Source organism: Bactrocera neohumeralis, unplaced genomic scaffold, assembly GCF_024586455.1.
Source record: "Bactrocera neohumeralis isolate Rockhampton unplaced genomic scaffold, APGP_CSIRO_Bneo_wtdbg2-racon-allhic-juicebox.fasta_v2 cluster11, whole genome shotgun sequence".
Lineage (NCBI taxonomy): Eukaryota > Metazoa > Arthropoda > Insecta > Diptera > Tephritidae > Bactrocera > Bactrocera neohumeralis.
Genome location: NW_026089624.1, coordinates 8,093,640 through 8,111,531, shown reverse-complemented (window position 1 = coordinate 8,111,531; position 17,892 = coordinate 8,093,640). Strand labels below are relative to the sequence as shown.

At 34.2% G+C, this 17,892-nt stretch overlaps 1 protein-coding gene across 13 annotated transcripts in view; it reads left to right on the top strand.

Annotated features, from left to right (window-relative positions):
• LOC126765666 (calcium-dependent secretion activator) overlaps window positions 1-17,892 on the top strand; it is a 130,693-nt gene that overhangs the window by 92,241 nt on the left and 20,560 nt on the right. For all 13 annotated transcript variants that reach the window (XM_050483240.1, XM_050483239.1, XM_050483238.1 and 10 more), the window contains one exon: window positions 14,283-14,439. In XM_050483240.1, the coding sequence (XP_050339197.1) occupies window positions 14,283-14,439 (157 nt within the window). The remainder of the gene's footprint in view (window positions 1-14,282; window positions 14,440-17,892) is intronic.

Here is a 17,892-nt window from a genome sequence, read left to right as displayed (position 1 = left end):
CGATACACAACGAAAATCCATTCATCAAAGGAATTCAGTTTGACAGAGTTAACTTAAATAGTTAGTAGCACTGAATTTATAAACAAAAGATCACAACGGTTCATCATCTTTAAAAAATTATCTTTATTGCTATGTAATCAGTATAAGTAAGTTTAGAAGAATTTAAAGGTAAAAAAATAATATTTATACTTCAAGCCTATTTATCGTTAAATATGTCGATTTTTACTACTTCGTGAGTTATTTTTAACGATTTATTTTCTTTCATATTTAATTTTTTTATTGATATTATTTACAATACTGGCTTATCAAGCTTTAATCTTAGGTCCATCATCTTAATATAAATTGCTATGAATAGTTATTTAATATTACCATATATATTATGTATAAAATACAGTTTCCACCCATACCAAATTTCAAGCTCACACCCATTGCAGATCTTATTAACTTTCTATAAGAGGGCTTTCACGTATGTACATGTGCAACTTTGCCGGAGGAAGCGGAGATGAAAGTGAAAAGAGACCGATTTTCTAACGCTCAGAAAGTTACATTCTTGGTCAGTTTGCAGCTACAAAATTTTTCTTCATTTGAAGTTCTTGAAAAAGTTGCATTTATATTCGAAATCCGATGAATACTTATAATATTTCTGAAATTACAATTTTGTTAAAAGTTTTTGGAATGTCTTATATAAATAGATATAGCCACCCATTGCTGGGGTTATACCGTTCACTAAATACTATTTATTTTTGAAAAAAGTCAAAACGTTATTGTCGAGAATCGAAATCTTGAAAATGATAATATACATGTATGTCTATTGAAAATATAATGAATTTTCCAATTGTCATTTAATTCAAATTGCTATTGTTTGTTTTTGAATTTTTAACACAGAAATAAATTTATTTAATTTATGAATTTTTTCAACTTTTAACATAATTGAGATCTAAACTATTATACCTTTTAATTTTGATCAAACTGAACACAGTGTGATAAGTTTTACTAAAATCGGTTCAGTAACTACGCAAAAACGTTATATACAGTTTTTATACTATCGAAACTTATTACAACAGAGTATAACAGTTTTCTTCACCTAGCGGTTATTTGTATCGCCTAAAACTAATCGCAATTGATATAAAGTAATGCATATGTAAATAATTAGGAGGACAGAACGAGTTTAAATCGGAGTGATTATCTGTACATCCGTATGAGCGAGCAAGCGATAATTTAAAAAAATTGAGATATCTTGATGAAACTTACAATATACATATGTACATAAGTATGTTTCTTAGCGCCCAAGGGAAGTTGCCATTGCAGAAAACTTTTTAAAAAGTCGATGTGGCTCCACGTTCTAAATGGTTTAATGTACATATTTTCCAAACCACTTGACTTAAATATACCAAATGCGCTATATAGGGGATCTTAAGAGTTTCTTTATATACTATGAAAATGGGTTAAATCAGAAAAAACCACACCTACTCCCCATGAAACGGTAATGTTGACAACAACTTAATATGAGATAACTCACTGAATAAATGCGTCACAAGCATTCAATTTCACACCCAGAATGACAGGGAAGGGCTTTATGGGAGCCGTTTTAAAAGTTCGATGTGTGTGAGGTTGCTCAAACATTCCTATTACACGCTGTAAAAACAGACAAAATCGAATGACAACCACATTTACTTCCAATACAACATATCTTTAAATTTCGTTTTATTATTATCGTATTTTCTAGTATGAAAATCAAGCATCATTAGTTAGGATAAAGTTTTGTTCAAATAGTGATGCTAAAGTCTCAAGTCTAAAAATTTACTAAATAATAACTTTCAATCCCCAGGTACTGAATATGTGTTCGCAAGTGCCTGTGGCTGAATTTATACCGAAAATATCGGTCATTATGTGAAAAGAAAGAAATAAATACAATAGTATGTCTGTATGTCAAAAATGGGGTCAAAACTTCCCTTATAGCCTTGACAGACGGCAGCGTTAATCCGGATTAACTGCGCACTTAATCAGATCCAAATTTGTAGGTGACAGACGGCAGCTATGCGAGTTTGAAACTCTCATAAACAGCTCATTGTCCTTTTTATAATATTTTCAATGAAAATTGATAGAAGATAAACGTTACAGTTGTTAGCCGACCAATTTTAACCAAACCATTTTTTATTACAAAAACATATCAACACATTATTTTTAAAACTGCATCATAACATAGAAGTTTTATTGATATTATATTGAGAATTTGATAAACAGCTGTTAGGGTTGCTTGTATTTCATTCACAATAGATGAAAATTGGCCATTTTTAACAATGTTGCCAACGAAAATCTCACAAACTCCCTAAAATTTTGAGAGTTATTTTTGGATTCAGCAACGGAGTTAGCTGTGGTAACTCCTGAATTAATCCCGAAAAATGCAATTAATCTGGTTTAACGCTGCCGTCTGTCAATGCTATTAGCCTCACATACCAAATATAAAGATTTCTGAACTATAAAATCGGGTTAAAACTTGCCCATGTAAGTAATATCGGGATTATCAATATATTAAATCGTATATAAAAATCTTTTTTATATGCCTAAAATATATAAAATTAGTTCTATATTAGCCTTACCTCTAAGATGTAAGTAGTAACTGAACGTTTAATATTTGATATACTACTGTTTAATGCTAGGGCGGAAAGTGAAATATAGTATTAAAACTAAGTGAGTCTGTAAGAAGTATACATTGTGACGAAATAGCACCCGAGAATTCCCCGGGTAAATGATATGTCAAACAAATTTATTTTATTAAGTTTTTTAGGACTGTCTTTAATTATTATGCCAAAAATGAGCGCGATCTGTGAACCAGTACCTGCTTAAGTCGGTACACCTCAGTAGCGCCTTGCGATTTTTACAATGGATAAAAATATCGAACAAAGAATTGGTCTCAAATTTTTTATTTCTAACCAATTTTCGTGGTTAGTCGGTGCAAATGTTGGAAAAGACTTACGGTGATTGTACAGATTAAGACAGTCTTTGCTTAAGTCTGTACTGTGAGAGTTCACTTTTGGCTCTGGTTTTCTTTATTAAAATTTCTTCCCTCAATACATTTCTTAATTCTAATTTCTTAACTATGTATATATGTATATGTGTGTATGCTTAGTGTGCATACACATGTGTAAATATGTATTATATTTTTATTGCATTTTCCAGATACCAACGCATTGATATTTTATAGTTTTTTAGATTAGTGCATCTAACGCACTTATACACATGCGTACACACGCTTGATACTTTCTTATCTGTTGCTTGTGTGCATTAATATTTCGAGTATGTATATTTTGTATTTTAATATTAGTATTATGTATACTCTAATTTATGAGTTTTCTTTTATGTGAAATGATTTTCACATTTTTATGAGCAAGTCTCATATTACAATTTTGTTGCTTACCATTGCACTTGACATTTAGTGGACTGTATGTACTTTTTATTTAATTTATTGTTTACATGTATATTTTTATGTATTAATGTAGTTGTGTCAAAAATATAATTTTGTATATATATAATTCTATCTTAAGGTTACAAAACTTTCATGTTCATATCTTTATGAACATTCTGCCAGGGGCCAAAGTTGTATCTTAACTTTACTTGTATATTATGTTTTATTATTAATATTTTTTAATTATGTCTAACTGGAAGTTCAAATGGAACAGTCACAGTTCTTGTTACACATTTGGATCTTATATATAAAATAGTAATGATTAATGCTATTATCAAAACTAATGTTAGCGAAACGTGACCACTTACGTGATGAAAATTTATACCTTTTAATTTTATATTTTCTGTTTTGAGGAGTTCTATTTGTTGTTTAAGATGTACGATATCTTTGGTATTGTTTATTAATGTTGAATCAAAAGGTTTTATTTGTAGTTCTGGAATATCTTCAATATCTTTAACCCAAGAAGAGGATAGCAATTCTTTTTTAATTTCAGATTGTATGTGATGAGATGCTGTTACAGTTACTCCTTCATGCCGGACTGTGCATCCTTCTCTTATTGTCATAATGCCTTGACTAGGGATTTCTATATGCATTTGTTGATTATTATCACATTCTAGATATATCATTGCTTTGCTAAATAATTTGTAAAGCCACCGATTTTGAGAAGATAATTTTATCCAAACGTTTTCATTTGTAGAAGATTTGAAATCACATGCTTCATTTTCTAATTGTTTTAAAGCTGCTAAATCATATGAATTATCCGTCGCTGATTTCCAAGCTAAATTTCCAGGACATTGGTAATGATTCTCTGAGTTAGTAGAACATTTATCTAGATCTACTTGGTTTATAAGTGAATATTGATTCAAATCAAACTTGTATATTAAATATTCTGCCTTTATTTCTGGAATAATAATATTCCTTTAATTAATTTATTGGAAGTGGATTTAATTTATATACGTTTGACGGTTCATACGATATTAAGGAAATTTCTAGGTTTATGACTAGCCGTGAATCAACAATTAAACCTTTAGCAGTCATCGATTTATAAATTTCTTTTAATTCGTTACCCGATTGTCTTCCAGGTAGTATTAATTTGTGTGGTAGTTTGTTTCTAATAAATTCAATTTCTTTATTAAGTTGCGAAGGCTTTAATAGTTTTGGATTTATGCGACCATGATTTATGTCAATTAGAAGATTAATTATTGAAGTTTGGATTTCTTCACATTCGTCCATAACTATTCCTATTGAAATGGTTAATATTTGAAACATTAAGGTCATTCGTTCAGCATTTTGATCTTTTATTAGTTCGTTATAAAATTTATTAAGTTGTTGATTCATTTTCTCAAAATTACGGTTAACTTCATCTGTTGTCTTTTTTAATATATTTATGGTAGAATCAACTACCGATGTCTGCCTTTTAAACAATTTTGCTATATTTTTTTGGTTGTCGAAAATATTTCTAATATTTGATTCCATATTTTCTCGGTCATCAGCATCCATAATTCCGAATAATATATGGTAAATTGAACCAACGAATTCGAATGGTGCTCGCTTTTTTCTATTTTGTTTTTTCATAAACAATTCATTATATGCTTTAAGACTATTATATTTGTCATTTAAAGTTGCCGTAATCATTATGCAGGCATCTTAGTAATAGGTCAATATTTTGCATTGATTTTCAAGTCTGTTAATAAATTCTTGTATTTTATGCATCCGATCATAATAAGTACCTAATTCGTAATAGACTATTAAATTCCATTTTGAATTTATTATGTCCATTTTACTAATCGGTTCCAAATATATTGCTGTATTATTTTTTTAGTTTAGTCACTGAAGCTCCTGATTTAGATGTATCATTAATATATAATGACTTAGTTTGTGTTGCTAGCATGAGTATCATCAATTTGCTGGATTTACTCGGTCGTTCTGAGGTTGCAGTATTTTTTGTTATTCTCGAAGTCGAATAAATTCTTGTATTTTATGCATCCGATCATAATAAGTACCTAATTCGTAATAGACTATTAAATTCCATTTTGAATTTATTATGTCCATTTTACTAATCGGTTCCAAATATATTGCTGTATTATTTTTTTAGTTTAGTCACTGAAGCTCCTGATTTAGATGTATCATTAATGTATAATGACTTAGTTTGTGTTGCTAGCATGAGTATCGTTAAGAACCACATCATCAATTTGCTTGATTTACTCGGTCGTTCTGAGGTTGCAGTATTTTTTGTTATTCTCGAAGTCAGCAAACTTGTCACATGATTTGCTTCCTCTGCTCTACTGCTGTTTGTTTCCCTCCTTGGGCATAATTTGTGAACGGGCCGTTTAAGTATGCCATTTTGTAATTTTAGAGTTACAACTCTTATATATCTATCCTTTCCCGGATGAGTTTCAATAATTTTTCCTAATGGCCATTTGGCTGGATGAGTTTCTTCATCTTTAATAATAACTATTTGTCCTTGTACGAGATTAGCTTGTTTGGTTTTCCATTTCATGCGTTGTTGCAACATTACAACATATTCGCTTTCCCATCGTTTCCAAAAGTCTTTTTTAAGTTTTTGTATTAATTGCCATCTATCTAATGAACCTATTTGATTATCATTAATTGCTTCAGGACAATCTATTATTGGACATCCTATTAAAAAATGGCCAGGCGTTAAAACGTCTATATCGCTTTCACTATCTATAGCACATAAAGGTCGTGAATTCAGTATTGCTTCAATCTGTGATAGCAAAGTAATCATTTCTTCAAAAGTCAATTTAGTTTCGCCTATCACTTTTTTTAAATGATATTTCACCGACTTCACTCCTGCCTCCCAAATTCCTCCGAAGTGAGGAGCTGCCGGTGGCCCGAAATGCCATTGAATTTTATCTGCTTCTAATATTGAAGCTACGGTCGAATTTTTCTTGATCGCCATTTTAAAATCTCGGTCTAATCTTCTACAAGCTCCGACAAAATTTGTTCCATTGTCCGAATATATATGTTGACTTTTACCTCTTCTAGCAAAAAATCTTTTCAAAGCAGCTAGGAACGATTCGGTTGTTAAATCACTTACTGCTTCTAAATGAATAGCTTTTGTTGTCATACAAACAAATACAGCTATATATCCTTTAAATGTTTTTTGTTCTCGTCCTTTTGAACATTTCATATGAATCGGTCCTGCATAGTCTATACCAACGTGTGTAAATGGAATTGACATAGATACTCGGAATTCTGGAAGATTTCCCATTAATTGTTTTGCTACTTCTTTGCGGTAACGTACTCATCTACTACAAGTTCGTATCTGTTATTTTAATTTGTCGAAACATCTTTTCAATATCACTAGTTAATACATATTGCCAAAGTCTCCATTTGATTATAATGTCAAATATATCTCTTTGAAGTCTCGGTCCTATGAAGAGGATGTCATTTAAACTACTTCCATTTGTAGTTTTTGCAGACGCATCGAAAACTACTCGTAGTTTAGTCGTTCTACTGTCTTCTCGAATCACTGCTTGATGTGGCAAATAGTATTTTCCGCATTTATTTTCACTTGCTTTTTCCATGTGGCCCATTTCTGAATATTCTTTCATAAATTGCACATATTGTTGTTTTAACTCGTTATTTGTAGCGAACCTTTTCTCAAGATTAAGAAACCTCGCCATAGCTTGTTTGCGAGAATCGCCTAATTCTTTTTTTTTGTTTAAAAGGTAGATTGACGACAAATCGATTATTTCCATTTCTTACTGTTGTTTTTTCAAAAATTCTTAGGCATTCATCATCATCTGCTGTATCTGCTGGAGTTGTAGTGTCTTCTATTTCCCAAAACTTCTCCAATGTTGTAGTAACCGCTGCTAAAATTGTATTGTTTTTTCTCGGTTGTTGTAAAACTCCCGACAATATCCAGCCCAATTTCGTAGCTTGACCTAGTAATAGATCCTTTTTATACTCTCGCAACAAAGTTGCCAAAGAGAGTATTATAGTTTTGTTCACATAACGGTTGTTTGTAAGTCCTAAAACTAAAAGAGTCAGATATAGGGTTATATATACCAAAGTGATCAGGGTGACGAGTAGAGTCGAAATCCGGTTGTCTGTCTGTCCGTCCGTCCGTGCAAGCTGTAACTTGAGTAAAAATTGAGATATCATGATGAAACTTGGTACACGTATTTCTTGGCTTCATAAGAAGGTTAAGTTCGAAGATGGACAAAATCGGCCCACTGTCACGCCCACAAAATGGCGGAAACCGAAAACCTATAAAGTGTCATAACTTAACCATAAATAAAGATATTAAAGTGAAATTTTGCACAGAGGATCGCATTAGGGAGGGGCATATTTGGACGTAATTTTTTTGGAAAAGTGGGCGTGGCCCCGCCCCCTACTAAGTTTTTTGCACGTATCTCGGAAACTACTATAGCTATGTCAACCAAACTCTACAGAGTCGTTTTCTTTAGGCATTTCCATATACAGTTCAAAAATGGAAGAAATCGGATAATAACCACGCCCACCTCCCATACAAAGGTTATGTTGAAAATCACTAAAAGTGCGTTAACCGACTAACAAAAAACGTCAGAAACACTAAATTTTACGGAAGAAATGGCAGAAGGAAGCTACATCCAGGTTTTTTTTTTAAATTGAAAATGGGCGTGGCCTCGCCCACTTATGGACCAAAAACCATATCTCAGGAACTGCTAGACCGATTTCAATGAAATTCGGTATATAATATTTTCTTAACACCCTGATGACATGTACGAAATATGGGTGAAATCGGTTCACATCACGCCTTCTTCCAATATAACGCTATTTTGAATTCCATCTGATGCCTTCTCTGTATAATATATAAGTACATTAGGAACCAATGATGATAGCGGCATAAAACTTTACAAAAATACGGTATTTGAAAAATATGTAAATGACGTATAATGAAATCTCGATTATCACTTTATCATGCGAGAGTATAAAATGTTCGGTGACACCCGAACTTAGCCCTTCCTTACTTCTTAAATATACCTTCTTCTAGTATGTCGGCATATATGTCACTTCCAATGACAATATCGATTCGATCTGATTTATTGAAATTGGGATCAGCTAAAGTGTAGTTTTTCAATTGTTCTATATCCCATTTAAACGTTTTGTCTAGTTGAGCACTCGCTAATTTCGGCAAAATTAGTGCTTCGACATTGTACGACTCGTTGCTTAGGAATCTCGGCTTGATTTTAATGTTGATTTTAAATTTGGACACTCCCACTGTGGTATTTCCTAAACCTTGTAGTTCAGTTACATCTCTTCTTCTTGGTAAATGAAGTATTTGAGATGCTTCTTCGGAAATAGTAGTTTTTTTGGATCCTTGATCGATTAGAGCTCGCAATGTCACATACTCTCCATTTGCTGCCTTCACCCTTATCTGTGCTGTTGCTAGGAGTATCGCCATTTCCGAATGTTTCGTCATCATTGTGGAAGATGTTTTTGTAACATTTTCTTCACTTCCTCCTTTTCCTTTTTGGAATTCATTGAAGTGCAATAAATTATGATGATTTCTTTCACACTTATTGCACTTCTTTTTATTATTACATTTTCCTCCATATACGTGATCAAGGCAAATGTAGCATAACTTGTTGTTTGTTATGAATCTTCTTCGATTCATCGTAGTCAATGTCTGAAACTTTCTGCATTCACCAATTTGATGCCCAGGAACCTTGCAGTATACACAATTATTTTGTGCCGCTGTATAAAATGTAGGTGTTCGCTGTGGCTGCTTTTGATTGTTCCATTTAGTTGGTTTTCTGTCGCGTATTGCTTCTAGAGCTTGATATTGCTGTTCCAGAAAACTGAAGACATCATCTAGGCTTTGTATATCCCTACTTTTTTTTACGTTTTGCTCGTATAAACGTAGAATTTCTTTGTCTAGTTATCGAACCACTATCCGAGCTATGATGGCTTGTTCGTCATTTAAATTTAGACTTAGCCCTTTTAAAGCATAAATGCATTCTTTGGTGGTATCTAACAGCTGCTTCATGCTTTGTGCACTTTCTCCATTTGCTGTCGGTTGATCAAGTAGTCTGTCTACTTGTGCTGTAAATTGTAGCCTTCTATTCTCATACCTTTCCTTGAGAATTTGCCAAGCAGCTTCATAATTTGTTGCTGTTACTGGTAGATGTTGAATTAATCTACCAGCTTCTCCACCTAATGATGTCTTCAATCGGAACATCTTTTTCACTTCTGTAAAGTGCTTCGAATCATGCACCAAACTTTTAAAAAGATCGTGGAATGACGACCATTGTTTCATTTCACCGTAAAACATCGGAATTTTAATTTCCTGCAGTTTTATATTGGAATACATTGTTTGTGGTGAATTATAATTATTTAATTTCTCCGTTATCCTTTCGATGATGATTTTGTATTCTTGACGAAATACATCTATTTGTTCCTCAATAGATTCTTTAGTTGTTTCAACTAATTTGATATTTTGAGTTTCAAAATATGATTCTTCAACATTTTCAAATTGTATTTGAAGCTTGGTTTTGAATTCTCTCATTTGCTCGAGAGAATCCAATGCATTTCTTCGTATTTCATCCATCGTGCTTTTGAGCATTTTTGCTCGACGTTGATATTTTCTTTCAACGCCAGACGCGGCTTCAGGTGATGCGACCTGAATAGTTTGTGGCGTAGATTCTATTTACCACATGCTGCCCACTGCTGAAACACCTTCGGCAGTACTTTGAATTCTTAAATTCTGAATAGAATTCTCCATTGTTTGCAATACATGCTCGAAGTAGTTCTTCGCAATGTATTCAGCTTCTTGACTCTTCTTAGCCATTATTTTATTATGATTTGCAGTAAACTCTTTCATAACAGTCTGAATATGATCCATATATTCCAGACATGAAGCCTTTCTTATTTTTCCGCTCAGGATTTTCTGCTCCTCCAACGCAGCTAGATCTCCCAACTCCTTCTGTCGTGTTAGCAAATTCTTCATATTTGCTTCTTTATAGATGGTTTTGTATATATATATATTTTTTTTTTGCACTGTTCTTGTTGTTATAGCCACAAGGACGCTTTTAAAATTTTTTTTTAACTTATACTAAAAGTAATTTTTATAAATGCGGGTAGTCTTTGCTATTCCGGCTTACATTTATTTTTACTTTTCTAAGTAATGCTCTTTTTCTCTTAAGAGGCTTCTAGTACTTGCACTTGCTCGATTCTTTTTCAAAAAGAGGATCGAAGGACCAAATGTACAGATTAAGACAGTCTTTGCTTAAGTCTGTACTGTGAGAGTTCACTTTTGACTCTGGTTTTCTTTATTAAAATTTCTTCCCTCAATACATTTCTTAATTCTAATTTCTTAACTATGTATATATGTATATGTGTGTATGCTTAGTGTGCATACACATGTGTAAATATGTATTATATTTTTATTGCATTTTCCAGATACCAACGCATTGATATTTTATAGTTTTTTAGATTAGTGCATCTAACGCACTTATACACATACGTACACACGCTTGATACTTTCTTATCTGTTGCTTGTGTGCATTAATATTTCGAGTATGTATATTTTGTATTTTAATATTAGTATTATGTATACTCTAATTTATGAGTTTTCTTTTATGTGCAATGATTTTCACATTTTTATGAGCAAGTCTCATATTACAATTTCGTTGCTTACCATTGCACTTGACATTTAGTGGACTGTATATACTTTTTATTTAATTTATTGTTTACATGTATATTTTTATGTATTAATGTAGTTGTGTCAAAAATATAATTTTGTATATATAGTTCTATCTTAAGGTTACAAAACTTTCATGTTCATATCTTTATGAACAGTGATTCAGTTTTATACAAAAATACAAACCTACGAGTGGTACAAAGCCTTCATCGATCAACCATCGTATTCACCAGATTTGGCTCCGTGTGATTTGTCTCCAAACTGAAATTGTCAATCCGTGGAACCGATTTTCAGTCGATCAAAGAGATAAAATAAAATTCGCTGAAGGAGCTGAAAGCCACCCCAAAAAGTGCTTATGAAAAATGTTTTGAGGACTGAAAAAATCGTCGGCATAAGTATATTATATCTGGTGGGGATTATTTTGAAGGCGAAAAAATAAATATTGATGAATAATTCATATATATATATGATTAAATACTTTGAGTTTTATTTACAAATTCCGGGTACTTTTTTGTCACAATGTATGTAGCTTATTAAAGTACCAAATGATTTTGGCGAATAATGAATGTTGAATTCATTCGTAATATTCTTTAAAATAAAAAGAGAAGAGTTGCTCATAAAGATCAACTTTCGTTCTATGAGCACTTGTACACGGTCTTAAAATTTATTGCTTGTCATTATTTTATTTACATAGTATGTATGGCCTTTACCGTTTAAGAACATAGAATTTTTAATACAATTTTTGGCGTTCTGCCGTATATATTCAATATTTTGCAATGATGCTTATTTTATTCTAGAGAAATAATTTTGATAAAACTTTGCCTATCCGTATACCCACGCATATGTAATATTAAAACAACCATGCACAACAGCAGTTAAATCAATTAAATGTTTCGTACTTATATAATTTCAAATATGTAACAAATAACTCTATTAATTGAGCTTATCTATAAACTACTAAATGTTATCTTGAAAAATTGTCGTTTTAGAAGTTGTAATTTTCATATGAAATCAGACGAGGTTGGAATTTGCTTTATTATATGTATGTCTCTCTTCTATATGAACCTAAAACGTATCCAAGAATAGAACATTAAAATTTTTACGGAGGTCAAAAAAAAGCATAATTTTTAGTAACAAAAAAAATTTAAATTGTAATAATTTACCGATTTTATGCTCATACTATGCACCATACTATAGATACAGAGGGTATGTCCGGAAAGTAATAGGACTGATTTTCTTCCGCCGCGACAGTACTTCGGAGCGTGCGCACACAGACTGGATTTGGTGGAGGGCATTAATATTTAACGAACGAGCGGATGGTCAGATGTCTCCGAGCACATGGAGAGTCAGGACAAACATTTTGTGCAAGCCGAAAATGCAGCGTTCGTTAGAGCAGAGGTACGCGGTTAAATTCTGTGTGAAACTCGGTAAATCTGCGATAGAGACGTTTGATATGATCAATCAGGCTTACCCAGATGTTGCTTTGTCAAGAAGTGGTGCGTTTCGGTGGCACCAGGTCTTTTTGGAGGGCTGGGAAGAAGTCGCTGCTGAAGGCCGGAAGAATGAGCAAAAGTGAAAACGATGCTGATTGTCTTTTTTGAGATCAAAGACATCGTCGACTATGCATTTATTTCTCCTGAACAAACTGTCAAAGCCAAGTTTTACGTGGAAGTCCCTGAGAGACTCAAACAAAGGGTCAATCGGGTCCGGCAAGACATCGCAGGCGATTGGAAGTTGGACCACGACAACGCTCCGGCTCACACCGCCTTTCTTGTGAACAGCTACCTAACCAAGACCAGCATCCCAACTCTTCCGCAGCCGCCCTACAGCCCAGATGTGGCTTCCCGGACTTTTGTTTTGTTTCTTTGCCTGAAAAGGCCCATGAAATGCAAGTATATTGATATGACAGAAGGGATCCAAGCACCTCGGCCCTCACGGCTATTCCGGAGAATGCTTTCCGTGACGCCTTCAATACTTAGAAAAAGCGCTGCATCAATGCAGAAGGAGCCTATTTTGAAAGTTCTTAACAAATTCTAACGATTGATTCGATAATTTTTTTTAAATCGACTGAGTCCTATTACTTTCCGGGCAAACTGTAAAGTAACCGGCAGTTCCAAACGATTGATTGAAAACTTTTCAAAGTAGCTTATGAGAAAATTTAAAGAGCGTAGTTGTGAGACAAAAGATTGAAAAACTCTTTTGGTCGGGGCTTGAAAGAGAGCTACTGTCTTTAAACTATTCGGCATTTTCATTTAAAATTTTCGGAAGATATTTTTAAATAGTTTTACCAGCAACTTATGAAATAAAAAGAACGGTTTTATAAGCCGAGTTGTTTTCTATCTGTAATGACATTGCTGATGAATACACTTTCTCCGAAACTATATTGTTCGTTGTTTTGGCAGTTGCATGCAATTCATAATTGACCGTCCTAATTTATTTTAATACTATTGTACCATGTATAGATTAATAACTTAACTTTTGATTAAGTTTTAGTTGACAGGATTTTAAAAAACTGTTTTTGTACAGTATAAGAACTATTATTGGTAACAAAAAGCGTATTCGAATCACATTTATTATCATTGTTCGATTGACTGAAAGTTATGCACGAGTACCTTTGCTTTTACAATATATACAATGTTGAATAGTAATGCATTTATAAGTACGAATATGCACCTAGATTTTAGAAGACTGTTATATGCTATTTATATACACATTTGTATTCATTCCGATTTTCATCAATACCACACACATTTGTACAGGCGTGTACATATACACATTATAGCGGGTCGATATTATTTTATATAAAATCGGGTATGCGGGAAATGTGCCACAGATCATTCTGAATAACTTAAGACTCAATAGACTACGGGTTTAAAACCGGTTTCGAGAAAGCGATTTTTAAAGCGAACTTTAAAATATCTGAATGAAAAAAAAATTTATGATCCGAAAAAAACTTCTTCTTAAAATCCGCTGGTTCCAAACAGGCTTTTGGTTAATAGTTTTTCTCAATAATCTGAAGATCATTTCCCGCATACTCGACTTTTCCGTTGATTTGAATCCCGTTTAATTATCTCGCTCCAATATACATGCTCTTGCCGGAAAGGCGAGACTCAAATAAAATTATCGTTGCAATAAAAATCTTTTTTTTTTAATTCTACTGTTTAGGCATTCGCATGGTTCAGTGACCTGTTGGTGGAACATGCAGAAATCTTTTGGTCGCTATTTGCTGTGGACATGGATAGGGTACTCACCGAGCAGCCACCAGATACATGGGACTCATTTCCTTTATTTCAAATACTTAATGACTATTTGCGTGTAGACGGTAAGTATTATGTTTCAAATATAAATTAGTATTATAATAAAAGGATTCGGAGTTCTGTACTTTTTAAAGAAAACCACAGAAATTTCAAATTTAATGGGAAGTGTTAATTATCCTTCGAAAGAGCATTATTTGAATCTATTTTTTAAAGATTATCTCTTTCAAATATTGGCCGCGGCTACGTCTCAGATATTCCATCCATTCAGTCCAATTTTCGATGACTCGTTCGAGCACTTCGATGATGATGTTTAGCTCAAAGGCCGGAATCGAAACGGGATTGTTCGCATAGACTTTACATATCCACACATGAAAAATTCTAACGGTGTGATATCACACGACCTAAGTGGTCAATCGACCGGCCAAAACTTGAAATTATCTGCTCAACGAAGTGTTCTCTCAATAAATCCATTGATGCGATGTGTGGGAAGTGGCGCCATCTTGTTGAAATCAAATATTGCCAAAATTACGACCTTCAATTTTAGACATAAAATAGTCGGTTATCATGGCGCGATAACGGTTACGTTCTCACCACAATAATTTTTGAAGAAATATGGAAGGATGATTCCTCCGGCCCACCAACTACACCGAACCGATGTTTTTTCTGGATGAAATGGCAGTTCTTGAATTTCTTCAGGTTGCTCTTCGTTTCCATTGAATCAGAAATTATCGCTGAACAAAATTTGGCTCGGAAACGTCGTATCTTCTTGAAACTTTTCAAGAGCCTATGGAGCAAAGTGATGTTGCTGGCGAAGGTCGAGCGGCATCAGTTCTGACTGTATTTTGTACGCTTTCAATTTAAGATCTCGACGTAAAATGCGTCTAGTCGTTCCATACGTCAGTGCGAGTTGCTGCAAACGGCGCCGAATCAACCCTACTTGGTCTACCTGTACACTCTCAGCTATGGCTGCCATATATTCTTCACTGCGTGCTTGACGTGGTCTATTCGGTCGAACGGCTGATAGTGTTGTATGCTCAGTAGGCCGATAATGTTTCAGAACGTGAGTTTTCGTAATAAAGTTGAACGATTAATAAATGTTGTTCAGGCGTAAGTCTTTCCATGATAAAATACCAAACAATACAGAACAAAAATAACATGACAACTTGACACGACTCACACGTGATCTGTCAAAAAAATGCTATTGAAAACAAGTAAGGAAGGACTAAGTTCGGGTGTCACCGAACATTTTATACTCTCGCATGATAAAGTGATAATCGAGATTTCATTATACGTCATTTACATATTTTTCAAATACCGTATTTTTGTAAAGTTTTATTCCGCTATCATCATTGGTTCCTAATGTATATACTCGTATTATACAGAAAATGCATCAGATGGAATTCAAAATAGCGTTATATTGGAAGAAGGCGTGGTTGTGAACCGATTTCACCCATATTTCGTACATGTTATCAGGGTGTTAAGAAAATATCACATACCGAATTTCATTGAAATCGGTTGAGTAGTTCCTGAGATATGGTTTTTGGTCCATAAGTGGGCGAGGTCACGCCCATTTTCAATTTTTAAAAAAAGCCTGGGTGCAGCTTCCTTCTGCCATTTCTTCCGTAAAATTTAGTGTTTCTGACGTTTTTTGTTAGTCCGTTAAGGCACTTTTAGTGATTTTCAACATAACCTTTGTATGGGAGGTGGGCGTGGTTATTATCCGATTTCTTCCATTTTTGAACTGTATATGGAAATGCCTGAAGAAAACGACTCTATAGAGTTTGGTTGACATAGCTATAGTAGTTTCCGAGATACGTGCAAAAAACTTAGTAGGGGGCGGGGCCACGCCCACTTTTCCAAAAAAATTACGTCCAAATACGCCCCTCCCTAATGCGATCCTTGTGCCAAATTTCACTTTAATATCTTTATTTATGGCTTAGTTATGACACTTCATATGTTTTCGGCTTTCGCCATTTTGTGGGCGTGGCAGTGTGCCGATTTTGCCCATCTTCGAACTTAACATTCTTATGAAGCCAAGGAATACGTGTACCAAGTTTCATCATAATATCTCAATTTTTACTCAAGTTACAGCTTGCACGGACGGACGGACAGACGGACGGACAGACGGACGGACGGACAGACAGACATCCGGATTTCGACTCTACTCGTCGCCCTGATCACTTTGGTATATATAACCCTATATCTGACTCTTTTAGTTTTAGGACTTACAAACAACCGTTATGTGAACAAAACTATAATACTCTCCTTAGCAACATTGTTGCGAGAGTATAAAAATAACTATACTTTGATCACCTGTTAATTTATGATTATTTATTCAAATAACATGTAAGTACTGTTCGTTACATTTCTCTACAGAGTATTTAAAGCCCATAACTTAGCTAAGCCTGATAACGCACACATCATTCACCCAAGAAACTCATCCTAATTTTTAGCTTAGCTCCTACAACGTCTAAGAAACTCACGCGCAAACAAACGCTAACTACACTACTAACATCTATCCGTTCGTTGGTAAATATTTCCCCATACTCCCAAGATTTCTAATATCCAAGTACATCTGTGGAAATTCATCTCAACAGCATTCCACGCATATATCCACGCTAGCGGCCATATTGAACTCACTTAATTCGAGTGAGGGTATTGCGTATAACCCATAATTTGGTTCAGAATAACAATGCACACATAATGTCTATAAGAATGAAAATATGGTTATTCCTCAGTCTTCTTCTTCTTTACCGGCTAAGACACCGCTTACACGGTAATAGCTAAGTTAACAACAGCGCGCCAGTCGTTTTTTCTTTCCGCAATGTGGCGTCAATTGAAGATACCAAGTGAAGCCAGGTCCTTCTCTACCTGTTCTTTCCAATGTATTAAAGCTGTTCCTCTTGCTTTGCCTCCCACGGCAGTTACTGCAACGCATACTTTCAGAGCTGGAGTGTTTTTGTTCATTCGGACGAAATGACCTAGTCAGCTGAGTTAATGTCGTCGTATATCTCTTACGGCTCATCGTTTCAATGAATGTGATATTCGCCGTGGCCAAAGGACCACAAATCTTCTGCAGAACCTTTCTCTTGAAAACTCGTAACGTCGACTCATCAGATGTTGTTATCGCCCATGACTCTGCATCATATAGCAGAACGGGAATAATGAGTGACTTATAGACTTTGGTTTATTGTTCGGCACGAAAGGGAGTCCCCTCCCCTGAAACATCGTTTGGTATCGAACGGCTCGGAGAAGTTCTTTCCGATTCTGACGGGGTTTCTGTTGTTGCTCAACAACAGTTTACATAGAAGTATTAGCTTTTCGGGGATTCCAAATTTAGACAAAGCGGAGTAAAGGCAGCTCCTTTTCGTGCTGTCAAAAGCAGTTTTGAAATCGATGAAGAGGTGGTGTGTGTTGATAGTTTTTTCACTGGTCCTTTCCGAGAATTGGGCGCATGGTGAATATCTGGTCAGTTGCTGATTTTCCAGAAAGAAAGCCACGCTGATAAGGTCCAATCA